The 17,754-nt window shown below is 36.9% G+C and overlaps 1 protein-coding gene across 7 annotated transcripts in view; it reads left to right on the top strand.

Moving 5' to 3' along the window:
* AZIN1 (antizyme inhibitor 1) overlaps positions 1-17,754 on the top strand; it is a 29,034-nt gene that overhangs the window by 485 nt on the left and 10,795 nt on the right. For 3 of the 7 annotated variants that reach the window (XM_029923213.1, XM_029923217.1, XM_029923216.1), the window contains exons 2-3: positions 3,726-3,863; positions 16,475-16,672. In XM_029923213.1, the coding sequence (XP_029779073.1) occupies positions 16,571-16,672 (102 nt within the window). In that variant the 5' untranslated portion in view covers positions 3,726-3,863; positions 16,475-16,570. Of the gene's footprint in view, positions 1-3,725; positions 3,864-11,596; positions 11,743-16,474; positions 16,673-17,284; positions 17,492-17,754 lie in introns of those variants that run through there. The other 4 variants (XM_029923214.1, XM_029923215.1, XM_029923219.1 and 1 more) reach the window with 4 other exon arrangements.

Here is a 17,754-nt window from a genome sequence, read left to right as displayed (position 1 = left end):
GCGGGGGTCTCTGCCGGGGGTTCGGCGTCGTCTCCCGGCGGCGTGCGGCCCCCACCCCTCTCCCGTGGTGCATTGCTGTTTCCGGGGAGGGGGCCGGGCCGCAGCCCTGAGGGGCCTTGGTCCGGCAGCCCCGGCCCGCAGCCGCGTTGCGACTTCGTCTCCGTGATCCCCGCGGGCTGCGCGAAGGGCTGCAACGGCCGGGGCCTTAGGTTATGAATGGAGCGGGGCGGTCCCGGCGGCGCCTCTTGTGACAGCTGCCGGAGGAGGACCGGTTCTTGGGGGTGCGGGGAGTGCGGTCCCCCTCTGGTGGAGGAAAGTTGACGCCACTCGGGGCCCGATGGCAGGGAAACCCCGGTGTCAGGTAGCTAGCGAGAGGCCCTTGGCCCCTTCTGGAAGCCTCAGGGCTTCTGCTCCGCCCTCTGCGGCTCTCCTGATTGGGCCAAGTTGCCTTCACTCACCCCAGTCACCTCCTAGAGCCTGAAGATTAGTCACCATGGCTTCGTTTTCCCGTCCGCGCCACGATTCCTGGGCAGTGAGAGGGAGAACGGTAGGCTTGGGTGGCTTATCAAGTACTATTTTGGCTGCCGGCGGGAATGATAGTGACGTTTTAACTCTTGGCCAAAATACATTCTGAGCGTATGTTTTTGGGGCTAACCTGCTGGTTCGGATACCTGAGGTCGGATACACAATTTACAGCTCCACTGATGTTCAGACTTAACTGGATTTTTGTGGTGGCACCTCGGACCCGTTAAGGTGTTTTCTGTCTCGTTGTGTTTCCACCTTTAAGCTTGGGTGCAAACGTGAGGACCCTTAAAGGAGAGGGAAGTGTTGTGTGATCTGGCAGAAATAGGGCTAATGATTGTCGGACTAGGCCCTAATCCTTTAATTTTTTTTGCAAATGTGAGTGCAGATGCTGGTCACGAAGACAAAGAAGCCCAGAGGGGTTTACATTTAGTAGGAAGATAGGCTTCTAGTGATTACAGGTGATATAATAGGTGCAGTAATCAAATCAGTGCCTTCTCGTGCCACTCACATTTAACTTAATTTTCAAACACAGAAGGTGAAAGAATTATATCTTCTCCTGGATTTATTTAACGCTTTGCTTTATTTGCTATCCTGCTATCCATTCATCAGTCCTTCTCATTTTTCCATGTGTTTCAAAGTCAGGAGACACCAGAACACTTAACCCCTCCCAACTTAATTCAGTTCATGAGCATAGGTTGTAGCCTAATACAACCTTAAAATGCACAGATTTCTAATTATATCATTTGATGAGTTTTGACAAAACAGAGTTGTGCAATCCAAACCTGTCAGATGTTGAGAGCATTGGCCTCACCTTAGGAAGTTCTCTTTTGCCCCTTCAAATGCCATCCCTCCACTCTCCAGAGGCAACCAGGATTCTGCTGGTTTTTTTTTAACCGTAGATTAGCTATGTTTAGAGTGAATTATACTATTTGCATTTTTTTCTGTGAAAAACTAACTCGGCATGTTTTTGATATTCATCCGAATACATATATCAGTAGATCGTTACTTTTATTTTTCTTAGTGGTAGTTGATTATGTGAGTACTTTGACTTTGTAAAAGAAACTATTTGGAATAATTTTAGATTTACAGAAAAGTTGAAAAGATAGCATGGAGCTGCATATTTCTCACCCAGTTCACATTATTAGCATCTTACTGCGGTACATTTGTCCGAACTAAGAAACTGACTTTGATGCATTACCATTAACTAAACTCTAGACTTTATTTGAATTTCTAATCTGTGACAGTTTCTTAACCTTGTTTTACATGTACTTGACAGCCTAGAGAAGTAGTGGCCAGATACCCAGTAGATGTCGCCCAATTTGACTTTGTTATTTTTCTCATGATTAGACTGGAGTTTGGGGTTTTTGGAAAGAATGCCACATAGCAACTTTAAAAGTCATTGGTAAATGCAATGTATTTTGTTCAGAGAAATACTGATAATTTGGGGGTGCTAGGCTTTGGGATAGTACTATAAAACTGATGGGAGATTTTGGGTGGGTTTTGGTAGTAGTGACCTGCTGCTGACCAGTCAGAACTAGTTCTGGTGCTATTCACCTGGATGTAACAAAGAGACCTTGTCTTCAGTTAAGGAACTTAGTTGCAGCGCTGTTCGTGATCCAACTGATTTACACATACTGTTTTAAATGAGGATAATTTACTTTTCCTGTACCTCTCTTTCTACACATTTTCATTTAACTCCTTTTTGCTTTATCTTAATTGTACATTTATTTGTCCTGTATGTAAATGGCCTTTTTACCCAGTACACCCCTTTTATTTTCCTAAAATGTGCTTTTCATATTTTAGGGCTTTCATTTTCTACTAGTTTCTTTTGTTGTTAGATACAAATGTTTTAGAGATGGTGAACATTTTTGAATGTCTGAAGTTTACTATCCTTAGTATTTTACACCACTGCTCTTGAATTGCATTAAGCAGAACAGTGTCTGGATGTGGATACATGGAAGGGGGGACAGATGTGCGTGTCTCACCCAGGATAATTATCCCATTCCTTAGGATAATTTAGAATAAACTGTTTCTATCTCCAGCATGAGGCAACCTTTAATTTATTTTTGAAGTTATCTTGGTGTGGGAAAGAATCAAAATCTTTGTTTTTGAGTACATTATTTGGAATCTAAGGTTATACTCATTGTTGCATGTTGGTAAGGGTTCTTGACTCATCGAGAATATGTGAGCATATTCTAGTAAATTAAACTACAAGGAAGCTTCTGTTCTGGTGGAGATGAGGGATACTTTTTTTTTGAATTTTAAATTTTGTTTTGAGATGCTTTAGATATGGCTAAAGTACTTCTGAAATTTTTCTGATTCTTAACCTTATAATCTCTAGTTACATCATTTTTCTGGTATCCTTATGACCCTTTCTAGCAAATTCTGTTCGGTTATATTACTTTAAAGTAGCAGTCACTGAATTATGATTTCTGAGTACCGATATAGCAGTTCAGTTTAGAGATGAGAAGTCCATCCAATCAAACCATAATAGGTAATAACCATTTTTAAAACTTTTATATATATATATTTTTTTAAACATTTTTATAACCTGCTAAGCACTGTATCTGTACAGTATCTGTATCTGTAGATCAGATACAAGAAAGAGGTATAAACTTCCAAGTTACTTGCCTAATCTGTAAGACAATTCTCAAATGTTATTTCACATTTGTAATGTATTAGTTAAGTCTTAGATCTTCTTTTTGGTATGTAGTAAGACTTTATACTTCAAGCAAAGAAGAACTTGCAATCTGGAGAGTAAAAGAAAAGCCCTGGGTAGTTCCACATTACAGATCATACTAGAACATTATACAAATCAGGTTGACCAGGGTACTTGGGAATTGTGCAGTTTTAGTCCACTGAGAAATTTGGGTTTGGGGGGATAAATAAAAGCAAAAATGAAGTTAGATGAAGGCTGGAAACTGAGTAGGTGGATAAAACAACTTGGTAAGATGGTCATGATATCAGTTCTGTGAATTTTGTACTCTAGGAGCTTGGAAATTTTTACTACATAAAAAAGTAGTTGGTAGTATGGTAAACCTTTTGAAAACACTTGGTGTAACGTGACTAATGAAACACTTTTTTAAAACTAAAATATACTCCCACAGTTAATCTAGAAGTCATTTTAACTTGCTTGAAGCATAGTGTAACATATTTTTTAACTTATGACTATTTACTGTTACTTTTATTTCCTTCTTTAGGGCGAACTTTCCGACCAAGTATACAACTACCCAGAGGGCCTAGGAGAAGTGCTGTATAGAGAGCAGTTCGACTTCAACGCTGAGCCACCTTGGGAACCTAGCTGATGATAGGGGGGTTCCATCTCCTAACTTGTCCATGTAAGTATTTTCACATTTGTCCTGGGGGTCTTGTAAGTCTTTTTCTGAATTTGAAATTGTATTTACCTCTTAAAGTGCAGTGACCGTTAATGTACTTTTTAAAAGTTCTAAAATAGGGGCACCTGGGGGGTGGGCTCAGTCGGTTGTTTGAGAGTTCAACCCTTGATTTCAGCTCCGGTCATGATCCCAGGGTTGTGAGATCAAGCCCATGTTGAGCTCTGAGCTGAGAGTGGAGCCTGCTTGGAATATTCCCTCCCTCCCCCTCTCCCTCCATCCCTCTTTCCTCTGCCCCTCACCCCCATGTGCTCTCTCTCTCTCTCTAAAAATTAAAAAATAGAGGATTGACAGTTAAGGGATTACTGATTCAGTTTTATATGCATTGTTTACCAATGACTGAATCACCTAAAATGTATTTGAATACATAACAAGTATTAATTAAGTACATACTGTAGACCAAGTTTTAGGAAATCTTACTAGTCCAGTTTTTAACATAAGTTGGAGAGTTGTTTTTTTTTTTTTTTTTCATGTGTAGGCAGTGGCTTATTCTGTCATTCAACCATTTAACTCGGCAAGTTTTCAGGTATTTGAGCTTAATTAGAAAAAAAACGACATTTTTAAATAGAGCAAAGGATTCTGTTTATCATTCCACTCACGGTATGGTGTAGGAGAGGTGAGTCTTAGTCCTTATTTAGTTATGAGCATCTTGCCAGGTATAAAGTGATTCTATTAGAATTTATAATTATTTTATAAAATGACTATGTAATACTCAGCTGGTGAGGAAAAATTGGTTGTTTTTAGAGGACTTACTGAGAGTTGATATATATGTCTCCTAGTGTGCTATTTTCTAAACATTTGGGGAGGGGGGCTAGTTTTGCCTGTACTTGATTTTCTATGTGTGGATTTGACTTTTGAATTGAACACCTATGCAAAATATTCCACAGTAAACTGTTGTTTAAATTTGAATTTGATGCTGGATTTGTATAGTTAATTTTTTAAATTATTTTAGGTTTCTTGTTATTGATATAGGGGTTTTGAGGTTTGGTTTTTTGTTTTTTTTTTTTTTTTTTTTTTTTTAAGTATTAGAGAGAGAGACTGGGCACACACATGCTTTGCATAAGTAGGGGAGGAGCAGAGAGAGGGAGACCTAGGACTAGGCACCATGCATGGCTCAAACTCCCCCACATGACCTAAGCTGAAATCAAAAGTTTAACCAACTGAGCCACCCAAGTGTCCTGAAGTTTGGATGTTTCTAAGTTGTGCAGACACTTGGAATAACAATTGAAATTTTCAGGAAAGTGTAGATTATCAGTTTAGTGTTTCTGTAGTCTGATTTTGTTAAATAGATTATATCAAAAATGTTTTCTCTGAAGTACACTAAAGCAGACCTTTTCAACACATTTATAAGGCTAAGAGTGGGAGTGAATGAGTTTACTACTTAAGTAAGATTTCTTTAAAGTTCTACTAACTTAGAAACTCAAACTGGCTTTCTCTTTCTCTTAGCTGTAGGAGTTTACTTATTTTTAAAATCACAGCTATAACCATAACAATTCCTTTAGCCCTAAACTGATACGATGATTTTTTTTAAGTGTATTAACCACCCCTTTGTAATATAGTGTAGTGTGGTCTTTGTGATGAGCATCATCTACAATAGAAGTGCAGAATCTCAGCACACCCAAACCTGGCTGGATGCATTTTAACCTTGTGGCTTATGTGCATATTAAAGCTGCCATCTCAGGACCAAGTCACTTATCCCTTTTTTTGTTAGTCATCTGTTCTAATTCCAGTATATCTGATGTTCCTAACCTCATTCATTGGCCTGGAGATTTAACTTTCTGGGGTGGGGTCTAGTTGACAACACAGTCATGAATAGATTCTAAGATGGCTATTTAAGAACAAGCTTTGTAATTTAAGGAAGGTCATATTAAAAGATAGGCTTTTAGTTGAAGTCTTTTTATTGAAAACTTAATTTTTCACAATATTTAATATATACTGGTTAAACTATGAAAATCCATAGTTAACCCCTCTTTGGGGGTAGATGAGTACAGATAGAATATACTGAAGATACTTATTTATTCTGCAGGTTCTAGCAGCCAGAGTAATTGATTTTTACTTATTATGCCCAGGCAATGTATATTATGTTGAAGGAAACTTAACTACTTGGTGCTTTGCTGCGAAGCTGTAGGTCCATAATCCCTTATATGCATAATTCTGAAATTCAAAAGTTACTTTAAAAAATTTTTTTATAACCTTTCAAAGTAACGTAAACTGATTTGGGAACAAAAACTTGACAGTCTGAGCTGCCTTGAGGTGGTTTTTATTCTATCCCATTTAGGGCCAGTATTCCTAAATGTTGTTGCAGAAATAGTGTGATTACAAGGTGTTGACTTGGCCTCCTGCCCATTCTAAAATCTGGGAAATTTTTAAATTCAGGAACCATCACTGACTCCAAAGGTTCTTGACTAGAATTAATGAAGATGGCAAGAGAGAATTCTACATTCCAGAAAGGTCCTTAGATATCACCAGGAGTTTGTTATACTGGACATTTAAAATCCTGTGGAGCAACTATACTGTTTGGAAAACCAGAAGTCGTTAAAAGGGCACTGGCTTTTGTAGAAAATACTTGCATTTGCATAGCATTGGAAAGCATAGCTATGTGAATTCTCTTTGCTTCAGTAGTACTGTGCGGGTGGTCTAAGCTCTCAGATTTCACTCCGGAGTTAGGTTTTTAAATCAGGTGACCAGGTGAATTTTGGGATAGTTTATTAGGTATTTAGAAACTTAGGTAGTTGCTTACATAAGAGCTTTTCTTTGAAAAAAATTTTAGAATATATGTATGAGGTAATATGTGAGCACTGTAAAGATATTCGACAGATGTTTTAACACTAATAGTATCTAAGATTATAATGAAGGTCTGTTCTCTAATTGTGGAAAAGCTTTTGCATGCCTTTAAGAAAAAGATTCCTTAGGGCTTTATGCTGGAGTGGATTTTTCAGTGGGCTAGATTCTCAAGTTATTTTATCCAGAGCTTCATTTTATAATTAATAAGCCTGGTGGAAAATTTTTAAGTAGTCCTTTCCAGAAGACTAAATTCTCTTCTAACTGGTTTTTATTAGGAAATCTGGTGATGAAGTCACATTGAATTAATCATTACCATATACTTTTTAGTAAATTGTATCTAAATCTAGAAAAAAGTTACAATTGATTGTTTAAATGGGCTCTTAAAACAACCACATTTTATGTGGTTGTCATTAGTTGACTATGTTCATGTAGGATGATTCATTTAAGAATCATCAGCATTTTATTTTATTTTTTTCAAGTTTATTTTTTAAAGAGAGAGTATAAGTGGGAGAAGGGCAGACAGAGAGGGAGATAGACAATCTGAAACCATCTCCAGGCTCCTAGCTATCAGCACAGAGCCTGATGCAGGACTCGAAATCAGGAACCACAAGATAATGACCTGAGCTGATGTCGGGGGTTAACCAACTGAGCCACCCAAGCACCCCGAATCCTTAGCATTTTAAATATTCATGTTCTGTCTCCTGATTGGCAATACTTACATATGCCTTAATAGTACCCGTCCTACCTAAATTAAAATTACTTTTACAAGGGAAAAAATGTTCTGTAAGAATATACTAGTATTATTTCCTCCTGTTTTGCTATTGTCAGTAATAAAGTCAGGTTTTTGACTTACTATGGGAAAAAAATTTAGTTTTGGTAATTGATAGACTTTGTCGTGGAAGCAAATTCAACAGAACATTGGTTAATGGTTTGTTAGTGTGTTTGACAAAAAAGCTGAGTAAAACTGCTATTCTTGAAACACCAGTTTTTAAAGCGAGTATCTCCTGGCATACATAAAATAGTATTTGATGGTTCTTCACTGCTTGTGTAAATTAGTGGAAAAGTATTCTGTACAAGAACAATGTGAAAATATGCTAATGGATAGAACAGCATTTGGGGAAAATGGAGTTTTTTCCTTTGGACAAATTTAGAAACTTTTCTGGAAGGGCCAAAAAGATTGGAAAGCAATGTAGAGCAATTTTTACAGGGGATAAAATAGTACTTGCATTTATTACAAAAGACGGTTGAGCCAAGAGAATTAACAGTGGCTACCAATCTGTATGTTCCATTACATACTTTTTACCTGGTCTTTTAATTTAAGAGTTTTTGAGACTTCCCCCCAACCCCTCCAAAGTTTTGAGACTCTTAATTCTAAATAGGAGTAAATAAGTTTTTTGTACCTTGTATACTGTAAAATCTAGGTAAATAGTAGGTGGGTTTTTTTGTCCTTCACCTCCATTCCGGGGTCATCCATGCACACTTAAACGATTTGTCACAAGCTAACTGAAGCAGAGATTTAGCCATCCTTTTCTCTAATCCAGTGAGTAATGTCAAGAACATTATGGCAGGGATAGAAAATTATTTGTGCACCACACTGAGTTACAAGGATTACACTGATGACATTCACCTTGTAATGGCCATATGCAACCACCATGAGATGAAATCTTAAATGCCTATAACTAACTGACTTAGAGAAGGACCCAGGATAAATTCTTGTTGAATGCTCCCCTCCAAAGTGTTTTTGCTTTTTCTTCATTATCTTATGTAAGCATGTATTTTAAATCTCTCTTCAGGATTTGCTGTGGAGTTTGTTACTTTTTGTGCTCTTATAATTTAGCTTTGTAAACTTGTGAATTGATCTTTGTTACTTTGATTAAAGTTATTTGGGGATGGGGTGGTTTAAACGTTAAAACTAAATAAAATTTAAGATTCTGTTCTTAGTTGCATGAGCTGTCACATTGTGAGTGCTGGGGAGCTATATGAGGTTAATGGCTATAATTTTGGGCAGTGATAAAGAAAATTGCACTTATCACAGAAAGTTCTGTTGAACAGCATTGTTCTAGGTGTTACTGGTTTTTGGGTTTTGTTTGGTTTGGGTTTTTTTCCTCCTAATAGGAACTATTGAATTTTATTCAGCAGTCTGTGGCCTGGGAAAATAGACATCCCTGAGTTTAAGGTCACCTATGCTATTATTTTTATATATTCACCAGCATTATAGGTACATATTTTAGATTGTCTTAATTTCTCATTGATGTGAACTGTTATGGATTATAACTCTAATTTTAAATCTCTTTTTAAGATTTTACTATTTATATTGAGTATATCCTTTTCTTCTTTTTTAAAATTTATATCCAAGTTATTTAGCATATAGTGCCGATTCCAGGAGTGGATTCCAGTGATTTATCATCCCCTATGTAGAACAACCAGCGCTCATCCCAACAAGTGTCCTCCCTTATGCCCCTATCCATTTACCCCATCCCCCCACCCTAACCCCTCCAGCAATCCTCAGTTTTCTGTATTTGTCTCTTATGTATTGTCCTCTTCGTTTTTATATTTTTGCTTCTCTTCCTTATGTTCATCTATTCTGTATCTTAAATTCCTCATATGAGTGAAGTCATATGATACTTGTCTTTCTCTAATGTCACTTAGCATAATGCCCTCTAGTTCCATCCATGTGGTTGCAAATAGAATATTGTTAACATGAGTAGTATTAGCTGTAATAATCTTAAAATGTTGATAAGCATAAAAATTATGCGTTCTCTTCTTTCTCCTTTCATTTAATAAAAAATTTCCTTTAACTGTAGGTGCTTTTCAGTTTTATATTTTAGTTGAATTCTTCACCATGCTTTTATGTGCTTAAATAGACAAATTAATATTAGGTTTATGTTGAATATATGACTTTCCATCTATTTCTTGGCTTTTTACTGCAAGGACCCTCTGATACCCTAAAGTGCTCCTAAATAAGTATAGTTCTAGGTTCAGGGCATCTATGTTCAACATGACCAACATGTTATGTTAGGTGTGGCCAAAAGTAAGTAGGATGAGATAGCTTATGTTCAACCTGGACGTTCTAGCAAAAACAATCCCCAAACAATCCTCAGTGAGGTGTTTGCTATCCTAAATTCATGAAGAGCTCCCACAAGTAAGAAAAAGCAAAAAAACAATGGGAAAATGAGCAAAAGACTTGAAGACTTTTTCACTAAAAACTTAGCAGTTCCACTCCCAGTATGTAACCCTAGACCAGTGCTACTTAAACTGCCAGCCAGGAAGCTAGACTCTTGTACTACAGTACAGTTTAAATAGCAGTGCCCTTAGGAACAGAAATAATAGAAATTAGGTCATAAGTAATATAAAGAATATAGCAAAACATGAGAAGTAACCCATAGATCCAGCTCGGATATATAAATGGTATATCTACACAGAGTACTACACAGCAATGAAAATTAATGGACTGGTTATATCTATCTGCATGGGTGAATTGAGACTAAAGTTGAGCAAAAGAATTCGGTCACAGTAGAAGAATAATAGATGCTGCTTATAGTTTAAAACCAGTAAAGCCAATGGTTTAGGGGCACATAGAATAAATAGCGAGGGAATTGATCAGAAAAGCATGAACATGCTTGTTCTAGGGGAGATGCAATCACTGCCACCTGGGAAAGCTGTATAGGGCTAGATTCTGGGGTATTCTATTTCTTAACCTTGTCTTTGTTGCAATAATTGTATTGCACATGTGTTTTATATATAATGACAATTAAGCTTTCTTCTTGAGAGGTGACTGAGATCTACTGGAAGTTAATCAAAATAGTGAGCGCATTTTTAAAAAAAGTTACTCTGCACCTATACTGCACCTGAAAGCTTAGAAATCATGAAGTTTTAATATGGTTGTAGATTACCCATTCGTGTGAAATATAGTAGTTATCTTTAGTATTTGTTACCTTTAAGTATTTTACTAGTGTGAGGGTACATAACACTTCCTCCAGGAAAAAAAAGGAAATTAATCTTACCAATTCCACATGTAAGAGTATATATGAAAATCCTGTATTTTGTTTTCTTATTAAAATGTATTTTAGAACTTTGTGAAACCTATCACAGGGCAACCTTTACCTAGGCATTTCAAACTTAGCCTGTTGAGCATTTCCTATAGGGTTTTTCTCCCCCACCCTTAAATATCTCCGTTCATTCTTAACTCTTATCCTTTAAAATAATTCTTCTTAATATAGTTCCTCTAGGGTTATTTAGGGTTTCCTTTTTATCCTTTATTTCCTTTTTTTTTTTTTCTGCCTTATCACTTGAAAAGTAAGTTTAAGGGTGCTTATTGCCATTTCTGGCTTTCCTCTTAACTGTTGATTGAAGCATACTGTGTCCCAATTATCCTAAGTACTCAGTGTAGGTTATTGTTATTCTCCATCACATAATTTTGGTTTGGTATGGCAAAAATCCATATGGCTTTTGCACAGTTTTTGGAACTTCTACCGTTTCCAGTATATAGCTTCTTGACACTGTTTTTGGTGGTTTGAACCTGCTCCAGGCCTCCCATCTAGAGTGACAAAGTCAGCCTTTAGAATCCTCTTCTGATATTCTTCTGCCCAGTTATTTCTAAAGGTAATCTTTGTGGTAAGTAATGTTTCTGTCAGAGGTAGAATACAGAGGTGACTTCAACATCAGTTGTTAGCTGAGTTTTAAGTCCTCATTGACTGTGTGTTTAAAATAAAAAAAAAAAAGTGCTCTTAGGCTTCTTTACAGTGCTAATTTCAAAATGTCTGAAGTTCTCATTTTTTTTAATGAGTAAAAAGTCCTTTCAGAAAAGTGGTTGCTATATTAAGGTTGGGTTTCCTGCTTAACATGTCTTTGAAACCGTACTCTCAACCTTTCAGCTCTCCCTGTTCTGCTTCCAGGGAGGTCTTCACTTCAGAAATCCAAGACTCATATTCATCCAGCTTGGTGTCAAGTGGGCTGTTGCTGCCAGAATTATCTTGTGATTATTTGAGAGATGTATCAGTTTCTTCTGAAGTACAATCAACTATAGAAGCCTTTGTAGCAGGTGTGTAACAAGGCAAGTGCCCAGCTGCTGCAGCCACTTCCCTTGGCGCTACCCCTCTCAGTGAACATGAGGACTCAGCGGCCTCATGGAAGGCTCCAGGGAGCAGCAGTGCAGTTCTTTGGAGCCTTCTGTTTCTTTGGCAGCTCTTCATAAAAAAACATATTCCCGAAAAACACCAATATAAGGTGTAAATAAGAAATGTTAAACTTTTTTTCTTCCCAGCTGTGATATCCAAGAGGAAATCCCTTACAAAAGCAGTATTGTGATTACAGCAATGGTACTAGTGTAAAATAAACAGCTTGCTTTCACCATATATGGGTAAGGTGCTTAGTTGTGAATATGGCTTAAAGGCTTGTAAGTAGAGAATACTTCCTAGTATCTGTTGATGAACATAAACTTCAGAGCTTTTAGGAAAAATGACTTGGCTCCAGTTGAAGAGAATATAAGGTTTTTATATAGGGTAGATTTTTCTGAAGTGTAATGTAAATACTACAGTTCTAGCAGCACCAGACTCTACAGTATATAGTGGGTCATAATGTGTTGGAGCCAGTAAGTCAGTCCCATTTTTGACTCATAAGCCACAAAAAATAGTGCAGTGCCTGTTGGAAATTACACTTAGGATTGGAGCGTTGGGGGCAAGTTTGGTATTACCTGGATTTGAGGAAATTCCCAGTGGTGTTTAAAATTGAGATAGATTAACTCGGTGATCTGGTACACAATATAAACTCTGCTCATTCACAACACATACACACTTATTTTCACTCTGGGTCCATAGAGCATGCTATATGTATCATAGATTTTTGGCTTAACATAGTATTACCAAGTAACTTCAAATGAATTTTTGGAAAACTAGCAAAATATTTCTTTAGTGCTTCAAGGCAGAAATGTAGAACATAAACCTTTTTGAGACAGTGGAGCTTTAAAATATTTTTTGCTAACACGTTAAGAAAATTAGGCAAAGGCTCCTGGAGGTAGGATTATAACTACTTTTCGGACTCAGTTCAGTGAGAGAAGGGCACAATAATAGAGATAGGAAAGATCAGCTTACCCATAACCACCTGCTTCAGCCTTTTCAGTTGTTGAAAATACTGGGATTCCAAGTGACATTTCATTTGAACAAAGAGTTTGTTGGCCTAAGATGTGTTCGAAAATCTTCCTCCTTGGAGGCCTTTATCTTTTGTAAATTCTTTAGAGGAAATAAGTTTTTCCTCTGCATAACTTTTAACACTCACTGACATTTGAGCTTTGTGTTTATGTGTGGGTCATTTTTGTATCAAGTTTCGGACTCCTTTTAAGAATGTCTTTTCCCCAAGAGCCTGGAGCCTGCTTCTGATTCTGTCTCTCTCTCTCTCTGACCGTCCCCCACTCACCTTCTGTGTCTCTCTCTCTCAAAAATAAATAAACATTAAATAGTTTAAAAAAAAAAAAGAATGTCTTTTCCAACACACTTTGAAGTTGAAGGAGTTCATTGCTGTCACAAGCCAACCCTAACTTGAAGAACTCCCCATTCTTAAGAGTTGTGAAATCCTTTGTCTCATCTGTTTGTGAGCACCAATTCTGAGCTAGGAAATATGGGAATATCAAAACCTTTGGGGACCATATAAGAAGAGAGCTCACTTATGCCCACTATTTTTTATGTATAGGCTTTATTAGTGTTGGTTTAACAATTTTATTGCAGTGCTCAGTACAATTAAGAAATACAATAATATTGTACTACATCTGTTTTAGTAGTTTAGGTGTGTTAGTCCCTTAGTTTTTTTCATTAAGTACTGCCAAGTATAGCAAATGAATTTTATTTTTCCATCTGAGTCCCTTTGTGAATCAACCAGGGATTGGCGAATGAACACTATGGTTGCGTTTGAAGTGAGAGTTCCATTTCAATGATAGTTGTACAGCGATTCCACAGCATTGTATCCTTTAGAGCAGGGTACACTGTATTTTAGTTCATGTTACTCATTATTTGTCAACTGTTGTAACTTGGTCCTGGGTTATATTTTAAAATTATTTCACTTCCACAAAAGTCTGATCTATAATGGCAGAAAGAGCTCAATGTTACCCAAAGCAGATTTGGGGATTTACTACAAAAGGAACATGAGGGAACTTACCTTCATGGTTAGTGTTACACAGATGTGTACATTTGTCGAAATGGGTTGCACAGTGTTTCGTGTAAACTGTTGATATGATGGACAAAAAAAGAAAAATAATTTCACATTTGGGGTTTACCTGAGAGTTAGACAAAAGATACAGAAGAACAGCAAGGTTAAAATCTAGAAAATAGTCAAAAAGGCTAAATGGCTATGACTAGACATAATAGGATGTTTTTATGCTGTATGTAAGTTGGATTTCAAAAAAAGGAATATCCTGTGTTTTCCTAGGTTGGGGTGCTGGAGAGATTTTTTTTTTTTTTCTTTAAACATAATTTGATCATCAGCATCTCTAGATCTATTTTGTGCTTCAGTGTCTTAACCTCTAAAATGGGGGTAATACCATTATTGTGAGGTTTTTTTTTAAGGGTTAAGAGATAATATATGTCTCAAATAAATAAATAAACAAACTTTAAAAAAAGAGATAATATATGTATAAAGTTCTTACAGAAGTGCTTGGCACACTGCCATAACGTGTTTGCTGTTAAGAATGTAGGCATTGAGCAGGTAAGATGGATGTTTTTGTTAAGTACTGAGGATCCTAATAGTCATTTCTGTAAGGACAGCAGCTGTAGGAAATTGAGGTACATATTGTTGTGACTATAAACTAGACTTTTTGCATGTGGCAGCTGTTGCTTACGAGGTCCTTAATCCATAACTTAAGGTTTCCAGGTAGATACTACATAGAGACTTAGATGTTTCATGAACTGAAAAATTAGACTGAAGATTTTTTTTCATTAAGAGAATAAGTGAAAGCTGTTTGACCAAAGAGATTTGTGATGGCTAAACTGAACTGAAAGTTTCTGCTGTACTCTTTCTTATACTTACTTTGATCTTCCTTATTAATAAGTAGCTTTTATCATTTCTATTTTCCTCAGTGCATAGTTGAATATCCACCTAAATTGTTACTCTAACTGGAATTAGGTTGTTTAAAATAAACACATATATCCTCAGGCCTAAAACATCTGCTTTCTGGGCACAGGTGTACATCATTTCTGGAATAACAACCTTTAGAGAATGTCGAGGCAAAACTGACTTTATTGTATAAGTATTAAGTCTAATATAGTTATGTTAACTACTTTGGTAAAATAAAAATATCCTCATCTTTTCTGTTTCTCTTGTTGGATGAAGGAGATTTGATGAGCTAAACTGAATGTAATGGACTTCTTGGAGGTGAAGTTAGTGTTTTAAAAGTTAAAACTTTTTATTTAATGGAAATCTGACTAATGTTATGGTTTACTGATAAGTTTGTTTCGGTGCTTTCAAAAAGCCGACACTTTGAGAACCATTGAAGAGTATACCTTTAGGATGAGGGCTATCACGGAAGGTGAACAGCACATAGAACGGGAGGGAACGGGAGAATCTAGGACACCGGAAAGGCTATGCAAAGTTTTGAAATAGGTTGCCTATAGCTGGCCTGCGCACATTACTAATGTGGCAACTAGAAATAAGTACCAATGAGTAGTATCCTTGTTTTGCTAATGGACTTTCTGTTTATGTTAAAAGAAATCCTTGCCTAAAGTAGTAACCTTTAAGGACCAGTGAATTCAGGAAAGATAAAAACCTTTGTCAGTAAGTGCTGCCCAGAGGAGCATGGGTGATCTGGGGGAGGGGAAAGATTTCTTTGATAGGAGGGATGTTGGATTTAATCTGCCTTTAGACTTAATAAATGATTTAGGATGTACCAGGTGCCTAGGTTGTACCTAGTTTTAAATTGTGATGGCATTTTTGTATTTCTGGCACTTGGCAACTTCATTTTAGCTTTATTCTGAATCAACACATTTGAACAAGTGTGATATATTTTTTTTAATTCATATGCTATACTTTTGTTTTTTGTTTTTACAGCAACCTTTTCAGGAGGTAGTTAAGAGAATTTCACCTAGGATCACATAGCTATTAAATAATGTAGCTGCGACCAGTTCTTTCTGACTTGTGTTTCACTAAGTCAGCTTAACTCACAACACCTAAAAAGACTTGCATTGCTAACCTGATATAGCCAGTACCATTGTAGCCTGAGGTGAGGCCTAGTCTGTATCAGAGCTACAGATTGTCCACTAAAGTAACTCTCTATCCCCCTCTATCCTTTGTTGCTTCACTTTCCACCTACAGTAGAATTGAAAAGACCTTTATCTGCAGTTACCTGTTAACACACTGTGGGATGTGACTGGCAGTATATTGAAGCTTGGGCTAGTATTTTAATTTCTTTGTTGCAGATAGTATTTCACTAGCTTTCTTAAAACAAGTATGTTTTACTGAAAATTATGTGTTCCGGAAGAACCATAAAATGAGATGAATGACACAGGCTGGGTCTACAACTGCATGTAAACCAGGCACCATATTGACTGGTACTAAACTGCACGTGTGCGGGTTATCTTGCACTGGGTCATACTGAGCTTGATTTTTTTAAATATATAAAATTCACTTTAAAATGGGCACTAAAAGATGTTGAATGATTCGGTGTTTCTGCAAGTATTAAGTTATACAGATTCCTCACTAATTTAGGCACTTGCCACACTTTCCTTGACCACTCCTACAATAAGGTTAATAGTGAAATGATACAGACTTTGAAATAACTTCTATTTTGACAGTTTGTTGCATATTCTAAGGACCCAGACATAAGGCTTGGTGGCCCGTCTCTTGTTTTTCCTGGTTTATGACTTTCGGCTTTGTGGAATACGGCTGAGATGAAAGGATTTATTGATGATGCAAACTACTCCGTTGGCCTGTTGGATGAAGGAACAAACCTCGGGAATGTGATTGATAACTATGTTTACGAGCACACCCTGGTAAGCGTGCTGTCTCACATTTCTCAAATTCAGTGTTGGCAAATTTCTGAATTCTGAAACATTGCTCTATTTCTAAAATATTAATCTGATAAAAGTACTTTTTCTGATGTTCACTTTTCCAGGTTGTCTTTGATACCCCCACTGCCCTCGTGTAGTGATGAGGTTTTCTTTCTAGCCCAGGTTAAAACAAGTGGCTTTCTAACCACTCTTTCTCTGCTGTGCCCAGCTCTTGTATGGTTTATTTTCTTGATTGTGTTGCTGTCCTGGTCACTATATGGCGTTTTTTTACTCCATTTTTCTCAACTATATGCTTGAGTAGATTTTAATTTCTATTTCATATATCTTGGTTGTGTATGTTGGCTGAGAATTTGATAGCTTATACTGAAATGTTACTCTGCACCAGGTGTCCACTTCTATTGACTCATATTCATTGCTGCTTAAGATATTTTGTTTTGTACTTACTAATAGAACTATCTTTGCTTATTGCCTTACTGATAAAATTTGGGGTTTTTTGTTGTAGCTAATTGCCCATTTCTCCAAATTTATTGAAAAATTTTCAAGTTGTTGATGTTCAGTAATAGGTTACTAAAGTACTTCTCTTGGCCTTTACAGATGTGCTCAAGTCTCCCACACCTCAGCAAATCTCTCCCCTGCCATCAAAATTTTTGAGGAAAAAGTGACACTTGTCATACCGTTCAATCTATTGTATAGCCAAGCCATTCTGTAGTTCCTTCTCTCAGGTTACTAGGAACCTCCTAGTGGAAGTATGCTGACCTTTCTCTTAGTCCTGTAACTTGTGCAACATTCTTTGTGGGTTAGGTAATGATCTTTGGAATATTCCTTTCATTTATTCTTGTCCCACAATGTTGAATTATCCCACATTTAGTAACATTTAGTGAGGGTTTGTCTGCAGCCCTATTCTCTCCTAGCAGTGTTATGTAGCACAATCAGTGCATCTAATCGTATGGCCCAGGGGTGGTTAAAACTGAACACCTTGTTTGTTTTTTTTGTTTGTTTGTTTTTTAAAATCCAAGTTCTCTTGCTGGTAGCCATAGTTACCGTATTTTTTTTTCCCCACATTA

Source organism: Suricata suricatta, chromosome 15 (assembly GCF_006229205.1).
Source record: "Suricata suricatta isolate VVHF042 chromosome 15, meerkat_22Aug2017_6uvM2_HiC, whole genome shotgun sequence".
Lineage (NCBI taxonomy): Eukaryota > Metazoa > Chordata > Mammalia > Carnivora > Herpestidae > Suricata > Suricata suricatta.
Note: the sequence above shows the minus strand (reverse complement) of the source record. Positions and strands in the feature narration are given on the sequence as shown.